Source organism: Micromys minutus, assembly GCF_963924665.1.
Source record: "Micromys minutus genome assembly, chromosome: 3".
NCBI lineage: Eukaryota > Metazoa > Chordata > Mammalia > Rodentia > Muridae > Micromys > Micromys minutus.
In genome coordinates this window covers 12,557,635-12,578,082 of record NC_137972.1, presented here as the reverse complement: position 1 = coordinate 12,578,082, position 20,448 = coordinate 12,557,635, and the positions used below count along the sequence as shown (strand labels likewise).

General features: G+C 42.6%; 1 protein-coding gene across 1 annotated transcript in view; it reads right to left on the bottom strand.

Moving 5' to 3' along the window:
* GRIN2B (glutamate ionotropic receptor NMDA type subunit 2B) overlaps window positions 1-20,448 on the bottom strand; it is a gene marked incomplete at both ends in the record, with an annotated part of 298,990 nt that overhangs the window by 18,571 nt on the left and 259,971 nt on the right. The window contains 2 exons of the mRNA XM_080913652.1: window positions 17,311-17,540; window positions 19,943-20,068. Coding sequence (XP_080769778.1) covers window positions 17,311-17,540; window positions 19,943-20,068 — 356 coding nt within the window. The remainder of the gene's footprint in view (window positions 1-17,310; window positions 17,541-19,942; window positions 20,069-20,448) is intronic.

Below are 20,448 nucleotides of genomic sequence, written 5' to 3'. Positions count from 1 at the left end.
GCTGAGTGAGACCTCTGGCCCATGATGATTAGAGGAGGGACAGGTCAGGGTAACAGGCACCTGTTTACTGTCCTGCCAATCCATCTGATCAGTAGGTTTCAAAGTGACTAATGGAAGTGAAAGCTTTTGTGTTGACTGTCACGTTGTGACCATTTATAGTGCAACAGGATCTCTTTCTTTGGTCAGTAAAGTTAGCTCTACACAGAGAAACAACAGCAGGATGAACATCAGAGCCCCCAGGTAGCGTAGTGATCCTACCTGGACCACTGCATCCCTCTAGACTTCTCAGTGGGCCTCAGAGGCCAGGAAAACCCTTTGGTAAAGAAACTGGTGTAACACTGACACACTTTTCCTTGGACTTATCCTGCCCTGGGTTTGTTTTCCAGATTACCCACCATTCTTCCCAATATCCTGTGAACTAGGAAACATAACTGGAGAAACAGAGACAAAATCACTTCTGTACTACACAGAGGAAGGTCAGAGAATCATCAACTCTCTCAGATCAAAAAGTCTGTCCAATTGTGTCTCTTCCCAGCCTAGTCTATTCACTTGGGACATGTCTTGGGTGCCTGAGCTGCTCAAGAAATAAAGAGTCCTAATGGTAAAGATAAGCAGGGACCTCAACTTCTTGGTTCCTGGGGGCAAAGTGAAGGCTTCATGCCTAAGTCAAACATGAGGGACCTCTAAGTATAATGTATAAGAAGGTTAGTGCTGCAAAAGTATCAACACCAGGGGTCTTAGGGGAATGGAATTCAGCATTCTCTAGTGAGCAAGGGTTAAACATTATTTTAAACTATGAATTCATAATTCATATTTTACTTAAATATCTTATATTCAAATATATTTAGTGAACACCTGCAATGTATCAGGATATATAGCTATGGAAACTATGTTCGAATTTGGATACAAGAGACCAGGGATAATGTAAGAAGTAATGTTTGGCATGTACTTATTCTAGGAAACAATCTAAGAAGCTACTGACACCCTTAATAATGCCTTCATATGAGCCTGTTTGGTTGCAACTTGTTTCTTGTCCACTCTGAAAGTGGACAGTGGTAACAGTTCATTTGGGTTGGCTGACTTTTGCTGTGAGCAATGCCCGGGAGAATGGCAGGTTCTCTGCAAACACTTGTTCCATTTGGGGAGCAAAGCTGGCTCAGTAATTGGTATCCTAGATAGATGTACTTTACTATTCACAAACAGGAGACAGGTGACAATCAGGGGCTCTGAAGAGGTCTAATATCTCCTCAAATAAATTCTGAAAGAATACTGTGGCTTAAGATCTGACAAGCCAAAATAGTAGCACAGTTGGAGACCCTCCTTACTCAGATTTCCTCTTAAATGTCTGCCTTAATTTAGGTGGCTTGACAGGAGGAGAAAATAAAGATGTGAAAATTTTATCTGGAACTGTAAATGTCAGATATTTCTCATCTACATTACCTTCTCTTTCTTTCCCCAAAGCCATTTGTTACGAAAATATTTCTCACACTCAAATGGCAATATAGCTTTGTCATGCACCATGAATACTATATGAGTTTAATAACTTCTCATCAATTTATTCATTTATTCATCTATCCATCCATCCATTCATTCACTTATTCATTCACTCATCCAACAAACTCTTACCTTCAGTGTGGTTGTGGTCCAAAAAGAAAGGAAAAGTAATGGAAACATCTCAAATATCAGTATCTTGTGCCAAATACCATGTAATTTTTATTGTGAGAAGAATAAAGGATAAAGAAAAGAACAGAAGAATAAATTTATTTAGAACCTCTCCTAGATTTTAGATATCTTTGTCCTGATAGAAGTGGAGATTGTACCTAGGACCTTGAGCATTCTAGGTAAGCAATCTACAATAGGGCTATGTCTCCAGCATCTCAAATTGCATATCATGTGTGCATTTGGTGGCCTGGGTCTGGTTTCTGCATCCTTGGAAGCTCTTGCTGATGTGAATATGCCACAAGGGAGTACCTTCCTTTTAAATATAGCCCATAGCTTAGAGTGAATTCTTGAGAAAATGTCACATTTACATTAGAGAAAACACATTACAATATACTTATTGTTTTCATACAACACTCAAGTCCTGTATCCTTCCTGGATTGAGGAGGATACTTTGTTTAGAGGAAGCACATAGGCTGAAGAGATTGGACTGCTGCCAGGGTAGATCACTCTGAATGGCCAGCCATCCTTGGAGAAATTATCTAGATGAGTTCATTTCACACACATATTTTAAAGATCCAACCGAGAGGAAAATATTCTCATTAACAAGGATATTTCTTTATCAACCTCTATGATATGATGATTCTATTAAGAGATCAGCAGCCAGATTTCTTTAATGGATCCAAGCATTGCTCATCCTATTTCTCTGTCGACGGACTGCAGGGAAGCCGGACTTGAATCATGAACTTGTGAGCCAGAAGCTAATTAATAGAATGGCAGAGAATGCCAGATCGCCATAAAGAGAGACACAGCTCAGTGATGAATGCTGGCCAAGCAAGTCCAAGGCCCTGGGTTTCAGGCCCAGAACTGAAGAAATGAAAGGATCCTTATCAAATAGGCAATGTGTATCACAGGGAAGCGGGATGGTTAGGGAAAGGGTAGCACTAAACAGCTGAGCTGGCTCAGTGGGGTAAAGTACCAAACACATGGGCAAGTGTCTTGTTTTCTGTCACGTCGTTCAGAGGATGGGATGGAAAGTACTCTCTGTTTAAATGTCTGCTGACAGCACTGGTTTAGACTGGAATGTCAGGCACGTGCTTTGTCATTATCCCTCTTCACAACCTCTTCCAGTGCACCCTCCCCCCATTCAACTCATTGGCTTCTGGTTTTCGGTTTCATAAATAATTTTAAAGCAGACCTGTTTTCTCTGCAATCCATTGACAAAGAAATACAATACATGAGAAAGAGAATTGCCTTATGTTAGTCCTTTCATTATTGCTAATAACCAATACCCCCCCACAAAAGCTATTTTGGCTCATGGTTTTAGAAAGGGGTACAGTCATCATGGTGCAGAAGGTGGGGTGTCAGCAGCCTGAGATGACAGGTCACACTGCTTTCACAGTCACACTGGACAACAGGAAGTGGGGCCTACACTATCAAACCTCAAAACCAGCCCCACAGTAAGTCATTCCCATCAGTAAAACTCTACTTCTGATGGTTCTACAACCTCCTAAAACCAGCTGGTGACCCAGGGTTAAAACACATGAACTTTGGGGATGGAAAGTGTTTTATTTTCAAACCACAACACACATGAAAACAGCATATTCAAAAGAGGAGAGAGAATATTAAAAGGATGAAGTTCAGTTAGAACAGATGTAAATGTACCAGAGCAAGAAAGAACAGGAACCGTTTGCCAAAACCTATGTTAAGAAAGACAGTGGGATCTGGGATGGAATCCTGCTTTTTAATGGAGAGTTAAAGACCTAAGTTGGGTAAGGCAAGTGGTTGGGTCATCATCAAAGAAAACAATGAAACTTAGTTCACTAAAGAGCTAAAGGTGAGAAGATTGAGGCTTAGGATGAAAGGTTAAATATTTTTGCTTTTCATTGTTTTGTGTTTTTCTTTAGTTTGCTTTTTTCTTCTTTTTAACTTCTTTTCTTTTATCTTATTCTTTTTCTTTTTTCTTTTCTTTCTTTCTTTCTTTCTTTCTTTCTTTTTCTTTTTTTTTAAAGACAGTGTTTCTCTGTGTAGCCCTGGTTGTTTGAAAACTCACTCTGTTGACTAGGTTGGTCTAGAACTCAGAGATCTGCCTGCCTCTGCCTCCTGAGTGCTGGAATTAAAAGTGCATGGCACCACTGTCAACTTATTTTTTCATAACAAGAAAAGGAACACCCAAGGAAATGCCTCTGATGTACCATTTGTTATTCTGTCTAGATCCCTGAAGGGCAGGATGTGATTGAACTCATTCTGTAGCCAAGGCTGACCCTGAACTCCATCCATCTCCTAAGTACCACCACACTTGGCTCATCCTGTGCCTTTGGAACTCAGTGTCTACCTTCATCAGTGGACTGTTCTCCATATTTCTGCTATCATGCAGAAAAGTTTCTATGCACATTTGGTCTATACTTATATTAAAATCACATTGTTTGAGGCTCAAGAGTAATTAGGCATCGTATTTGCTCTCATAAGCAGCTCCATTAAAGGGCGATTAATAACTATCCAATGAGCACCTTCTGAGCAAGTTGCTTCCATATACTAGGAATGACCTATAAACCAGGTACCATCTATATGCCAGGGATCAACTATATATCAGGTATCTACATAGTAGGTATCATTGACACACTAGGTAACAGGTTAAATGCAGAGAGTTCACAGATTTAAATAGAAATTCTAGGTAAATAATACAAGGGGAGATGAATTGATCTAAAATGGGGATGGGGAGGCAAAGGTCAGCGTTTTAGTAGAACTTAGACTCCAGACTCAGCATGGGTCTTGTGAAGGTTAGGACCAGTTTCCAGAGAGACACTGAGATAAACACAGCTGTTGAACTATTTTATTCCAGAGCATCTTGGAAGGATGACATCAGCTAAGCCGGGGGTTCTCAACCTTCCTAATGCTGTGTGTGGCCCTTTGATACAGTTCCTTATGTCGTGGTGACCTCACAATCATAAAATTGTTTTCATTGATAATTCCTAACAGTAATTTTGCTACTGTTATGAATTGTAATTTAATTAGCTGATATGCAGGTTCTCTGATACTTGACCCCTGGTGAAAGAGTTGTTCAGTCTCCAAAGGAGTCACATCGCTTAGGCTGATATGAACCCTCCTGAAGAAGACTGTGTTGAGGAATAAATACATCATTGGCTTATGAGTGTAAAAGCAATGCCTGTTAGGAAAAGGATGAAGGGAGTGGGGGAGGGGGTTGGCCCATGGAGGTACAGTGAGCCCTGGAGGAAAGGGGGATGTCTCTGGGGGATTGATCCATGCTGAGAATCTCTTCCCCCGGAGGGACCAGCCACATGACCGAAGGTATAGTATGGAACAGAATTTATTCAGGTCATGGGGGAGTTAAGAGGGTAGTAGAGGCAGAGAAAGAGAGAAGAGAGGAATAGAGGAGTAGAGGCGCGCCATGAGCATGTGGGGGGGGAAGTGGAAGAGGAGGGGAGACAAGGGAGCAAGAGAAAGTGGAGGGGGCAAGCAGTCCCTTTTATAGTTTCAGGTCACTGGGGCGGAGCACACCTGGCTATTGCCAGGTAACTGATGGGTGGGGTTTACCTGGCTGTTGCTAGGTAACTAAGGGGTGGAGTTGACCTGGCTGTTGCTAGGTAACTAAGGGGTGGGGTTTACAGAATTCCAACATTGCCACCAGCCACCTCAAGCAAGTGCCACCTCACCTTCCTCACCAGGAGACACAGTATTGCTTTTTTTTCTCTTTCATCACGTGCAAGACAAAGCCTTCCTTCCTTAAGTACAGATGTTCACCAGACCTACTGCGTCCTGTTCCAGGGAGAGAGATAGCAGATTTTAGGCTCTCTCTGATGAATGACTTAAAGACAAGCGTGGGGCGAGACTGCAAAGCAATGGTGAATTACTCAGACACACCAGCCACGCCCCACCAATAAGCAGTATGTGTTAAGGGTGCAGTGGCCAAAAGCTCAGGAGCTCTTCGGGGGAAACCTGGGGCTGCAGATAACACGCAACACTAATATGAACTGAGGACTTAGTATGCGTGAGGTACATAACAGTTCTGATCACTTGGCAAGTAATAAACCTTAAATCACCACAAAAGCTAGCAGGTAGAAAACCTTTCCGCCCCTAAGAGGCTTCAGAGGGTTGAGAGCCTCTTGACTTGTTTTTGCTCTCGGTCTTTAGCATCTGCCTAAAAAGTTTCAGAGGAAAAGTAAACAAAGCAAAAACAGAAACAAAAAAATCACAAAAATAATAGCAGCAACAAAGCTGAAGCACTTAGCTGAGTGTCACCTGGGGTCAGGAATGACTGGTGAGTTCTCTGGAGTCTTTATCAATGTAACTTTATAATAGTGGCTACCAGGGGTTGGGGGGGGGGCATCATTGCTGGATTGCTAGTCTTGAAAACAGAGCACCCAATACAAATGCTAACTCATTTGTGCCTTTGGAATGCAATTTCCCACAGGCTCCAAGCTAAGGACATATCATTCTCAATAGTTCATTGCTAAATCAGCCGTTGAAAAACACTAACACACTTCCCCTAGTTAAACAGCACTGCAAATGGTTAGCTAATGAAGGGCAATTTAATCCATCAGGGAGCAGAAGTTTAGTGTTAGTACCAGCGTGAGCCCTAAGAGTATCCATCCTTTAATAAATGTAGCCAGTCACTGAGCACAGCCCTTTCCTTCAGAGATGGGCTGTTCATGAGCATCACTGTCAGTATTAGGCCCATTTCCTGGGCCATTACAATGCCTCGGTCATCTCTGAGTCCCAAACCAGTCTCCATTTTCTCACACAGGTGAGTCTACAAACTCAATATTCCTCTTCTTTCCATCTGAAGGACCTTAGGCTTAACATGATCTGAAAAGACACCTTACTAACATATGAGTAGGTGGTAATTCTATTTTTCCAATTTAAATGCTTTGTAAAGTGTATGCCACGAGGCAGTTTAACATTACTTTGCTTTCATTTAAACGGGGATTTTTAAGTGCACAAGACCCTTTGTGATGGTGACTCTGGTGCAACGTGGCTGGATTTAGAAGCATCCAGAACAGTGCTAATGAACATCTCCTGGTGTACTTATACAATGCTTCTGGAGAGTTATCTTAGAAGGAAGAACCACTCTGATCCTGATATCCTACCCCTGTCCATCATGGGATGCACTGTATCACATGTTCCTTCTACCATTAATCACACGGGACCAACTAACCAACTACAGCCAGAGTCCTCTAAAACCAGACATTTTGGTATCGGCTATACATAACAAACCATTATAGCATTCCAGGAAATGGTGTCACTCAGACCAATCGGCTCAGGTGACAGATTGCTTTGGAAATTACTTTCTTTCTGTGATTCCTACTCTCCCTGGGTATTTTCCTATGTATGCATTAGTTCACGCCTAAGAAGCTAGTACCATCATGAGTGGATGGAAGTCAAAAGTCTGCTCGGCTGGGTCATTTATCACTTGAGAGATGCTTCCTAGTACACAGGGCTACTGGATGATGAGTGCTTTTAGAACACTTCCAAAGAGGAGCTGACACTACCTTATAGGCATGGTCTTTGCCCAACACCCAACCCTACCCATCACCCAACCCTACCATGATAGCAGCTCTTTCACAGAAACGCCCCTCAGTGCCCTGTAGAATGTCTAGTTTGCAGCATGCCTACCTCAGAACACCAGGCTGACAATTACATTTAAAAGCCTCTTACCAGTGATTTGGAGTTAATAGGCAAGACTAAAATTCCAACTCAAGAGGAGCCTAGGAAATGCTAGGGGAAGGTAAAGCAGTCAAGATCACCCTGTGACTACTGGTGGAATAAACCACCCTTCTTCTGCATACAGCATGCTCCAAACAAATGACTGAATGGTCCAGGCTCTCTGTTGGTTAATCTCATGGTGGGAGATTCTGGAGTCTGTTTTGTCCTCATGTGTTGGTGATGCTTGTGGATATAAGCATACACTTGCCCTGGACTGTAGCTATTCCAAACTTGGGTGCCATTATGCCATGGCTGAATCATGCCTGATTCATAACTTGGGTGCCATTATGCCATGGCTGAATCATGCCTGATTCATAGGGATGCCCACCTTACACTGAAAGAAAATGCATTTATGGTTGTTGTGCCAGAGGAGCATGTTAGAAATAAATTTTCATGTCCATGTTGCTTCCATTCCAAACCATCCCTAAGTATGTCCAACCCTTAGGTGACTTCTTAGGTCAGAGCTTAAGTTACACCAAGGTGATAGTGTCCCTCTCTGGTGCTTGGAACACAGTGGAGCTGACTATGACTTTGAGCCTTCTGAACCTTCTCAAAGATGCAGCCGAGAGTTGAAACAAAGTTTCTGGCAGCAGCCTTTTTAAAGTAGCTACCCTGGGTCACGGGTGAGCTGCAGGTTGTATTGTTCTGTGGCTGTCTGAATATCAATCTGCCTAAGGAAGCAGGTGAGACCATCTCTTGCCTGCTCAGGAGGACCTGACTGGCAGAGAGAAAGAGGTTTATACATAATTTGCTGCAATTAACTTGGCACGCTTCTCTAAAGATAAAGGGAAAGGCAGAAAATTGCTTGGTGCCCAAAGTCAAAGCCACATGTGTGACTTGCAGTGTGTGCAAATGACAGTTTACAATGGGAGGAGTGGGTGTGTCATGTAAAGACAACTGTGTTTGCTTCACTGCCCCCCACCCCCCAGTCAAGTCAGAAGAAACTCGTTCCCCAGAGGTTCCCCTGCCCTGGGTTGCAATGTATTGCATAATGTCACACTGTTAGCCATCTTTGAAACCAACTGGGAGGCATGGTTAGAATTTACATCCTTCTTCTTTCAGCAGCAGATTAACACCTAACTCAACATCCCCCTTTTCATTCCTTCCAACAATGGCTGGGTCTTGGCTGTCTCAGGATCTCCTGGGAATCATTTCTGGCAAAACCCTTCAGCAACTTGTTCATTACTGGAAATGTCCTGTGGTGCTAGTGGTCAGCTGGGCGATGTGGGAGGAGGTTTTACAGAATTAAGCATGGGGGACATTAATATCAAGGTGGCCTCCAAGCATATGAGGGTCTTGTTACAGTATGTCAGAGACAGTATCCTTAGTCATCCTTTACTCTTTACTTCTCTCCTCAGATAAGGACAGAGCAGGGGACATTGTTTTGCTCCCATTAAAGGGAAGGCTCCCGAGAGTGATCTCTGATCTTAGCTGGATGAAGATCAGGAGTCGCTGAATACTCCTCGCCATTCACTGCATCTTGGATCCCACAAGAAACATGGGAAGAGACGAGATGCTGCTCGTACACTGATGAAGACCACAAGGGCTGGCTGGAAATACTCCTAGACTAGAGTAATCGAAGGCCAAACACACATGTTGTGCACCTGAACTGGGCGAAGATCCATCTCTGTTACAGGTGTTATAGTAACTGCTTTGAGACACAGAGAAGTCAGGCCAGGGAAGCTGTAGCAACCGGCCTTGTGTAGGGTGTGTTCGATAAATAGGGTCGTAGGGGCAGGAAAAAAAAAGTGAGTTGATTTGGCCTAGCTATTGTTCCTAGTCCATAGCTATAAATGCACACGAATTCTGCTATGATAAATTCTATATCCTGAGCTCTGGGATGTGTGTCAGGCAGTAGCGACAGAATGTGAAGGTGAGTGGGAAAGTTTATAAAGCATGCATTGTAGATATCTGATACTTGTTTACTTCCTGCTGGGAAAGTTCAAGAGCCCCCCAGGGATATTCTAGGTGGGAAGATTAGTCTAAGAACCCTCAGTACAGCTGGTCACCCTCAGCATTTATTGAATATCTCTTCCCCCATCTTCTGGCAATGAGTGTCTCATGTTGGCCTGGGAGCACTCTAGGAAGGGTCTCTGAAAAGCACCTCCCAACAGAAAATTTCCCCGCAAAGTAGCTTGGGTTTTCTGGGCTCCTCTTGAGAGATGCTGTGGAATAAGATCTTGGGGCCTCTAGATGCAGAAGGTGGTACAGAGCTGCATCTAATGAGAAAGGGTCCTTCTGTGAATGTGCTGTTACATCCTGCTGGGAGACCCACTTTCCTATGCCACGTGCATACACGGGCCAGAGGACAACCTCACATGTTGTTTTTCTAGTGCTGTTAAAATATTTTTGTGACAGGGTCATTCAATGGCCTAGGACTTACCCAGCACATCAGGCTGGCCTTCAAGCCTTGTGTCTGCCTCTCCAGTGCTGGGATTACAAGAGCATGCCACCGTGCCTGGCTCTCACATGTAGGCTTTGGGAATTGAACTTGGCTCCTCATGCCTGCAGGTAAATATGTCAGCACATGGGTGGGCTCTCCACTGTAAGTTCTGTGAGATTCAGGAGAAAAACTGAGACCCAATGTTTTCACTTCTGATTTCTCCGAAAACTGGAGCTGCCTCCTCTACCAGGGAGCCTGCCTGCTTACGGTCTTCTCCTCCATTGGCTACTTTGGGGCTGGAAATGGCCTGGAGCCTGAGTCTTCAAAGGTGGGAATGAAAGCACCTGTCCAAATTGGACAGGGGAAAGGGTGCAGACTGCTTTGTTTACAGAGAGTGAGCAGTTTTTAAAGAGATTCCCGGTGACCCAAGCTGGAAAGAAAGTCTCAACATGGAGTTGTGAATGAAGTAGCCAGGCTTTTCCAGTGCCAGACAGGTTTGAATCTCCACTGCCCCTCGTAGATGCCCAGCTAGTCAGAAAGGTTCTAAAAACAAAAACCAAAACAAAACAACAACAACAACAAACCAGGCTGTACACCTTTGCCACTCTTGTGGGCAGGGTCTGGTTCTTTATGGATGCTTCAACCTTGTCAACTTCGACATGTGTCCAGTCACTGACTTGGACTGTGGATATAATTCTGACATCTATAAAGCTTGGCTCAGCCTAGGATTGATGCCTTAGGCCACAGATAAATTTTCATGTTGTGTTAATTTGTCTCTGAGGATTCAAACTTAGTTACTCAGAGGGGAAACACTAACTCTTTTATATTTTTACCCACCAGCTGAGATTTAGTAAACTCAGTCTCCCTGCATTAAAACGAATATTTTTTTTTTTTTTTTTTTTTTGTTTTTAATCAGAGAGAAAAGGATGTTGGAGAACTGGCTTATTTCCCTTTCATGTAAATAAACTTCAGGAGGAAGACATTGTCTTTAGGAGCCAGCTAAAGGGAGTAACTCTCTTCTCTGAGAACTGCAGACTTGTCTACACAGAAAGTCTAAACTCAGAGAGACCCCAGAGGTCATTCTAAGCTGGACCCAGAACTCACTCCACAGGGAAATCACATATAAAGTCAGTGACTCCAAGGGTGAGAAAAGGACGTTCAGCTTTTCCCACCAAGACCAGCCAGCATAAATGAGCTTCCACCAGACGTGGAAGCTGCCTGAGACTGGTTTTCCTTTTGGCATTAGGACAGTTCAATTCAGATGGGAAAACAATGACTGGGCATTAATGCTAATTTGCATAATTACAGTAAAAAATTCCAGCTTCTGGGAGCCTCTGGTCATCTAGCATCTTGCATAAGGATAACTTTCTAAAGAATAACTTCTGCAGATATAGCTCAAGATTGGGTCCAAATGGTTTTTCCCCTCAGTCCCTTCTTTTCTCCTCCTCCTCTGCTACCAAGACCACTTTCTCCCCTCTCCTCTCCCTCCCTCCATCTTTTCCTTCCCTCTGTAGTTTTCTATCACTTTACTTTTGCAAACATGGCTCCACTAATGTCAGCTGAGTGAAACAAAAGTCTTCCTTTTTAAGAAATATTAGTCTGAGATGACATGCTTCAACTGGCACTCTTTATACATGGGGACCTATGTTCTTCACACAGGTGTGTGTGTGTGTGTGTGTGTGTGTGTGTGTGTGTGTGTGTACACGAATGCATGGATTCTTATGCTTTTTATTAGGAGGGAGTTACGTACACTTAATGATCAGATGAAGTTCCCTCCAAGTCTGGGATATAAACTACTAACTAGAGTAGAAGTCATGGCCCCATTTCTTCACATAAACTTCCTGACATGCAGTTGTTTCAGAATAGTAGCCCGAGGAAGGTGCACATCAGGAAACCACACTACTTCAGATTTTCTTATTTGTTTGTTCTCCAGTTGGCTTGATAGCCGTCCCCTACTCTTCCCACCCACTGCATGTCACTACAGCAGAAGATTACAGACCTGGTGACTTAAAGAGAAATCAATTCTTCACTCTTCCTGAGTCTAGCAAGTTTGGGATGTGCTATCAGTATCTGGCAGAAGCCTTCTAGCTGTGTCAAAACATGACAGCCTCACATTGTGAGGAAGCCTGTGTGCATGACAAAAGAGAGCAAGAAGGCCAAGGTAAGAGAGCTGGGGTAACTCAACTCACATTCACAACAAAAGCCAGGTTTGTGGCAACTAACCCATTTCCAATAAAGCAACATTGGTCTGCTTGTCGGGCCGAGCTCTCGTAACCTGTTTCAATACTGTTTACGATGGCAATTAAATTTCAACCAGAGACCAGCAGAGGACATCCACATCATTACCTGATCTCATGCCAAAAACAGACACAGTAACTTCTAGAGCCTATGAAGTATCTCAGAAATTCAGCCTTTTCTTTGCTCTAGAAAAGCCCAGGAGTCTACACTTAGGGGTTATGTGGTCATCCTTACTGCTCTCCTAGGGCTACAGGCAGGGCTGAAGACATTGCACCAGGGTAGAACACTTGCCTATGAACGTTACATAGGTAAAGACTGCTGTTGTCTGCATAGGTGAGCAGGTTGTCATCAAAGCTTTTCTTGCTCCTTCTGGAAACAGACTACATAATGAAACTTGAGGGTATCACAGTGGTGCTAGGAATGTGTGGAGCAGAGAGTAGCCAGGAGTCACAGTCATCTCCCTTCAGGCTTCTTCCTTAAATCCGACCTCATCCCCACTGCCTCCATCAGTGGTCCTGCTCCTTCCAGGCAACACCCCTTGCTGTCATCCAACAATGGCTTAAAGCTCAGGGTCCCTTTATGCCCAGGCTAAAGTCAATTTGAAAGCTATTGGCCTTCCCAAGTACTGGATCTCACTGCTACTGTCTACTTCAATGCTGCCTCTGAAAGATTTATCAAATGAGTGCAAATGTTAGCATGCTATCTAATTATTATGGCTTAATTAATTAGATAGCTTAATTTTTTTTTTTTTAGTGCAGGCAAACGATTTAGCTTGTTAAGCTTTGGTAAGGTGTCCAGGGGAGATAGGAAAAGGGTGTTTAACTAGAAAAAGCATCACGTTCTAAATAGTGTGGCACACTGGTGGGGGTGATGAGCATCTGAGAATATGGTAAGGGCAAGTTACTTAACCCCTTAGCTTCAGTTGCTTCATCTACGAATGAAAATATTAACGACACCATTACACAAGGCTATCTCTGCAATGTGTTTGGCATGATGCCTGGCTTAAAAGGAGCCGAAAAGAGCCTTAGCCAAGATAGTGCTGAAGTTTCACTGATAAGAACAACAGTGGGGATCTTTATCAGCAGTAGTAAGAACAGTGAGATAAAGTATAAAAGCTGGGTTCAGTGGACCCCAAACAGCCAGTTAATGAAAGGGGAGAGAATGAACTGTTGTGACCATGAAGTAGCTCCTATAGAATCACTTGTTTATCTCCCCGAGCGGCTGGCACCCTTTACAAAGATCCTCATGTTTGGGGGATCCTTAGAAAATGGCACCTTGTGGGTAGAAGTTGTTGGGGGCGGGGCTTGAAGCCCTGTAGTTGTGCCCTACCTCACGTGCATTCTTGCTCCAATGTGCCGAAGCAGTGTGACAAACATCTAATACTCCTAATACTGTGCCCCCCTTACCATGATGGACTGCATCTCATCCCATGAGCCAGAGTAATTCTTCCTTCCCTCCCTCCCTTAAGTTCCTTATGTTAATTATTTTGTCACGATAATTAAAAAATGAACTAATACATTATTCTTAATCTATGTTATAACATTGCCTGGGATTCCACACAAGGGAAACATCCTAGGAACACAGTTTTAGAATCAAACATTCATGGCTTCAACCTTGGCTGTAACCTCAGGGAAGTTTCTAGGCTTCTCGGGGTCACAGTGACCTCATGGAAAAATGGGGATAGTCACACCTGGATAAAAGGTTATACAAATAGAACACACATATGCCGTGAAGTTAGTGTAACCAGTACCTAGCAAGTACTGGTGGGTGGAAGTCTTTCTCTTTCCGACTATGTTTGGCAGAAAGCAAAATGGAATGTCCATCTGGATAGGTGAAAAACATCAGAACACGTACCGTGGGCTCATTTCTCCCCCTTCCCACCTGGATGTCTAAGGGAGTACAGCAGGGCTGTCAGAAGGTCAGCCTACTCACATTCCATTATACCACATGGTAGTTTTGGGTTCACAGGTGTGCACGACAATCCAAGGGACCACATAGAGCAGGAGCAGGTGTCCTTAATCAATAACAAGTGAAGGCTCAGTGCACTGGTTTTTCCCCTGCCCAGATAGTAAGGGCAATTTTACGGCTGTGCATAAGAGGTACGGATCTCTTCCCATGGCTACTCTGAGATGTTTGTCATCTGATTTGAACAACACAGATGATATGTCAACTGATTGCACGAACAAGCTTCAGAACCTTTCTCCGAGGTTACTGTTGCTTGCCTTGATGGACGGAAAGGTATATTGAAAAAAACAAAAGCCATCTTACAAACCATCTCATTTCCATGCTCAATAATATTGTTTCAGTGCATTCATCATTTCCCTTTTTCTAAATTCAAATAGTATGCTTCCTTACGCACATTACCCATACCGGTTCCAAGAATTGGTTTTCTTTAGGTAAAGCTGATATGAATTTTGACATTTTAAGTATACTTTTGAAACACTCTCCTCTGATTTTTATAACTGTTCCTGACACTAATATGCAGTCATGTGTCATTAGTTACCTAAATGTTTTCTATAATTATGTAGATTATGTTGACACTTTCTGGTAGGATGCTTGTAATTTACTATTTTGTCATTTGTGCTGTTCTGAAATACATCAGATAAGCATTTTCAATCGTTTTCAGATTAAGCAGCTGTTAAAGGCTCCTGCTGTGCTGTGGCTTTGCTGCTACATCCACTGTGGGTACAGAGAGCTCTGAATCCATGGATTCCTTCAACACTCTCACATGAAATTTTCCGTCCGTCCTTCCTTCCTTCATTTCTTTTTTCTTTTTCATTTTTGTTTCTGTTGTCTTTGGCCCTAGTAATGACCAAATGCTGGCACTGTCTGTAACGTTCACAGTCAAAGATAAATACTATTCTGTACAAATCTTTGTATTGTTGTACATTACATGGAAGATGTATTATAATAAAGGCCTAAATAGCTGTGGTGAAATGGAGTCAGTGAGCTGCCCAGAAGAGCCGAGGTGAGTTCCACAAGTAAAGGGTCTCTAATCTGAGCCTGCTTTAAGTAGGAGCGAGTGAGCATTGGGAAGAAAAATTTCCCAGGCAGATGCCTGTGTAGAAACTATGGTAGAAAATAATGGAGAGTTACGGATGCCTATGGTGTAGGATGCAAGTATTGGCCAAAGACACTGCAGAGCTGATGGTCACTAATAAAGGGCACAGAAGTCATATTGGGGGATCAATCAGCTATGTTTATTGTAAGATTACTTATTATATGTAAGATTATATTGTTATTTGTATGTAAAATTTCTGAAGCAATCTAATTTATCAGAAAACAACAGTGTGACAGATACACATTGCCTCTGCTATTAATTAGCCTGGGATAGCCATTAGGGGAGGGAAACATGCCCCACTCCATCTTAACTATTTTTAGTTTACATTGAAATGAATTACAGGTTGTTTCTGCATGAAATGAAGGTGTGAGAGAGATGCACACAATGTTAGAAATGATTTTCAGAGATGGATAAAGAAAGCTATAAGACAAATATAGTAGGTTATCATCATATGCCAACAGTGACCCACAATTTCATTAACATGTTGAGATATAGAGGCACAAACTTGTCACATATGCAAAATTTGTGCTTGGGAATTTGATCCACTACACCTTTTCCAAATCAATGCAGGGTGACATGTTCCCATGATTTGGCCATGTTTTGATGACACCAGCAGATTACTATATCTCTGACAAGTCTGTCCTTGGCAACAGAGTCCTGTGAGATACTGGTACAGCCATGGTTTTGGGTGGGTGTGGCCTACTTAATCCATATCAAGTCCAAATGGAGGCAGTGTAAGAGGTTGGTAGCATGGAGAGATGAAAGCTATTAATTCCAATTCTAGTTAGTTGTATAATAATGAAGGATGCTGATGATGGAACCAAAAGCAAGAAGAAGGTCTAATAATGAGTCAAATACAGAATGGATGAATATATAAATGAATGTATAAAGACTATGAGTCACAGGAATAAGTGATGCTTTAGGAAGGGAGTAGGACATTCAAACATGAAAAGATATTTCTAAGTTTAAATAAAAAAAGAGCAAAACAATTTAACAATTAAAAAGAAAATAAAGAAAAAGAAAGATAAATCAAATAAACTAAAATCATGTGACTCATCACATATAAGCTGTGAACATAGCATATTATGTTCTCTCACACATACTCTCATACACACTCACATACAAATATCCACATGTGTTTACATATAGAAAATGTATATGTACACACGAATCATAAATTCCTTTGAAGAACTGTTTCTCTTTCTCATACACTTCTGAGTATTCTTGGTGAATAGAGAGTCATGGATAGAGAAACTACCCCCTGAGTCAAAACAGCATCTCCTCACCAGGATGCCCACCCATGTGAGAATGCATTACCCATTGGTCTGAAAACACATCTACATTTATAACTTTATCCTGAAAGTGGAAATGAAAAGTCACACTTTCTAAATATTAAAGAGTCAAAAAAAAAAAAAAAAGCAGAAAATGTGCTGTAAATATAAGAATGCAAAGTGCTTTGGTCCCAAGCTTTCCCAGACGTTAGGAAACACAACCCTTCTGGTCTCTGGGCATCATGGTTGTAGCATTTCCAGAGGACAAGTCACCCATGAAAACGGCTGTGTTTCAGGCTGACCTACATGATCCTTTATGTTTACAGCAGCTTTTGTACCCCTCAGCTAGAAAAGATGTAAGTCAGTGGGTACCTTCCTTTCTCTCTCCAATAACAGGTGGGTAGGGAGGACAGTGATTGGTACAGGAGCCACCCACTCATCTGTACCACACAGGGGGCAGTCCTGCATTAAATAGCACTTCTCTTCAAATACAATGCGAACAACCCTCTGACTCAGTCCTAGGAACACAGGAGTGTGCAGGGAAACAAAGGGAGAACTCTCAGCCCAACACCACTGGGGGAAAAAAGCAAGCTGTAAATCTCTAGCATCCCCAGTGTGGGTACACAGGGGCAGCCCTATAATAATACAGCACACAGGGATCCCTGAGCTGAGAGGCCACCCAACTGCATCCAACAAGAGCTGCTGTGTACTCAGAGAACCTGCTAGCATACCAAGTCCCTCATTTGCAGCCCAGGGCGCCCTTATGACAACCTTTTACGAATCCCAAGGCAAGTGTGAAGGAGTATTAATGCAGTAGGGAATCCAACTTTTGTGTTCATGTCCCAATTGAAGAAAATACACACAAAAAAAGCCATTGATTCTAAACATTTAGAAAATTACCAGCTTCATGAGAACTTTGAGTATGGCTCAGGATGGGAGAGATAAAGATGGAAGGTTTTAAATGGGTCTCTTACCTTCTTATCACTCAGGCCAGAAACCTGGTCCACATACTCCTCTTGGATCATGAAGGCTGCTAAGTTGGCAGTGTAGCTGGCCAGGAAAATGACAGCAAAGAAGGCCCACACTGACACCATGATCTTGGAGGTGGTCCCCTTTGGGTTTTGCACAGGTACGGAGTTGTTAAACACCAGACCCCAGAGTAACCAAATTGCTTTGCCGATGGTGAAAGATGGGCCGCCTGGCTCTGGTGTGATACAAAAGATGGGGAAAGAAGGTTAAACTTGAATCACTGGATCTGCTGTGATCTACAAGTACCCAGAGCTGAAAAGTCCCCGGCAAGAGTAGGAAACCCCTCCACTGAGCCGTTTAAATGACATCATTACAATTCAAGATCCTATGTCTCTCTCTCTAGGAGCTGGGGAGACACAACTCTAGAGACCTGGTGTGTGGGGAGTTCTTTCACCAACTAAAACTCTTCTTGTCTTCATATATGAGACCATCAAAATCATGTAAAATTGGGTGACAATGGCCAACTATCCAAATATGGACACATTGACCTTTGTTTTTTTTTTTTTTAAATTTAACATTGTATCGACCAAGGAACTACTTTAACTTCCAAGAAATCAGCAAGAATAATGTAAGCCCCTTTCTACAACTGTCATAGACCTCCATGTGCCAATGTTGGATGACTGAATGAACTTTTGGCTAAGTTTTCTTTATCTTCTAGTCTCTTGTAGCCAATGTCTTTAAAATGACACGAATACCCCTAATCCCTCCAATGCCAACCCTTCCCAAATGGCCTGCTCAGCACTGGCTTCTGGACAAGGGAGCTCAGAGAAGAGACAACGGACTCTTGGCCTGACTGTGTACATCTAGAACAAAAATGTAGCTCTTCTTGATAGATGTCCCCCCCATCTATTCTTAGGGTTTATGCCTATACAAGATTGGTAACTTGTCTGTTGTACTTGATGGGGGAGGAAGAGGCCTCATGTACTATTTGAATCTTTGGGCACACTTCCACTAGAGAAAGGAGTATCTGCTCACAGTTTTCTAACATATTAACAAAGGTCTTGGGATATTTGCTGGGATCCTGACAACCTGTGCTCAGCCAACTACATCATCAGGGACTGTACATGTCTACTGGATTGAACTGTGCACAAAGATCTGTGCATGTGGATTTGATTTCATACAACAGGTGTGTATAGAAAGTTATTTGCAAAGCAATGTTTTGCGAATGGAGATGCTCTAAGGATACTTGATATTTAGAATGGAACAGTACTGAATCCCTCCTTAAGAGAAGCTTTGTAAGGTAACAAGAATAATCATAAACTCTTGTCCAATATTTGTAAATCTGAATTTTTATATTCTGGTCCTCTCTTTTTCCCACCGTCTCCAGCTCTTAACACTTATGGGAGCCTCAGACAGTTCACTTACAAATACCTCTCAGGGATCAGATAGATCTCTGCTTCAGGCTAGCCTTTAGCATAAGTGGTAAGTCAATGGCCATGCAATATTTGGGGACATGTGAAACTCCTCAGAAAACATGCTAAAATATAAGGCAGGGCAGCACTTGGTCATCCACTGATGAAGCAATACCTCTCAGTTTCAACTGTGAATCTCACCAAAGCATGAATAGCATATTGACTGAACACTGTTGCCTGGAAACCACCCTAAATAAACAGATACAAAGTGAATCTGGTCATCCTAATAAGACCAAGGTAAATAACCACTATTTTGAAACACAAAGTGTCTAAGCCTCATTCCAGTTTTAGTAAATCAGTATTCTAAGTCTAAGCACTTTTGTCTCTTAACATATATAATTCTTAATAGTATCTAAGATCAAGAATCTGTCATCTTGGAGGTACATTCCAAAATAACTAGAATTCTAGAAGGGGATTTAAATTTGGCATATTTCTTAATCCTGGGACTTTTATGACGTTCTTCAGAAACTTCATATTTACCAGGTTCTCATGACTCCTTTAGAAGTCTGATGAACCTTTCAAAAATATGAGAAGTGATTCAAACATGTAGCCAGTGCTCCATGCTGATGCCTACCTGCCCAGTGAATGAGATCATCCTATAGTAGCTACAAATGAGAAATGGTCTTCTGTGTCCATTTTATTTCAAGCACGATACTTTTAGACTCCTTAGGAGGGGAAGGGGGGTTAGGGCAAAGACACATTCTGTGAAGACCCTGTAACTCAGTAGTAACTCTTTCACCTACCAAGACTCTAAGGACTTCGATAATCTTCATTTACCCTCAGGCATTCTAAATTTTTCTTACTGTGTGTGTACAACCTGCCTTTCCCAGCATATTTCACCCTCAAAATTGCGCATAACTTAACGGCTTAAAAACTAGTGCCCGGGCATATCCTAACCATCTCTATTACCAAGCTTTCTCCTTAATGACCCAGGGGGCAGAACCAGGCTTGGATCTAATATGCACCAGAAGGGAACAAAGAGAACCCCACACACAGTTGAACTGCACATTTCTAAAACATTGCTATGCTGACAACTGGGGTTGCTCATGGTCTCCATCCTCACAGAAGGCAAGTTAGGAGGATACATGTACAAACAGTGGGTGTGATGGTTCTGGGTTGTGCAGTAAGGGGGAAAGGTGGAGATGCAGGAGTTCCGGAGCCTTACCTCTGCCATCAGCTAGGCACCTGTTGTAACCCACAGGGCTGAAGTATTCAAAGACAAAGACAGCCACAGCAGACACAATGAGCAGCATCACAAACATCATCACCCACACGTCAGCACTGAATGGCTCTGGGAAGGAAAGCAAAACAGCGCTCAGGGTCAAAAGAGGGAGCAAACCGTTCATCATTTCCATAGTCAACTGCTCATGCCTATTTTAAGACGAGCCGCAAGGGTGTCCTGTGCTCCCAGAGAGCCAGGGTTGAGTCAGGAAGACCTAAGAAACACACAAGCAGCCCACTGTGCACTTGGGTGTGTAAAGACCTTTTGATTTCCAATGCACAAAGACCCTATCATGCTTGTGAACTGTGCTGGGTCTATAGGGGCAGTTTCTGTTCCTCTTGGAACCATACTTGGATCTTTCAATGTGGCTGCAAAGAGTCGATGTTATATAAGTAAATGATATTAAACCAGCCTGTTTCATGTCCTCATCATCATGGTCACATCATGAG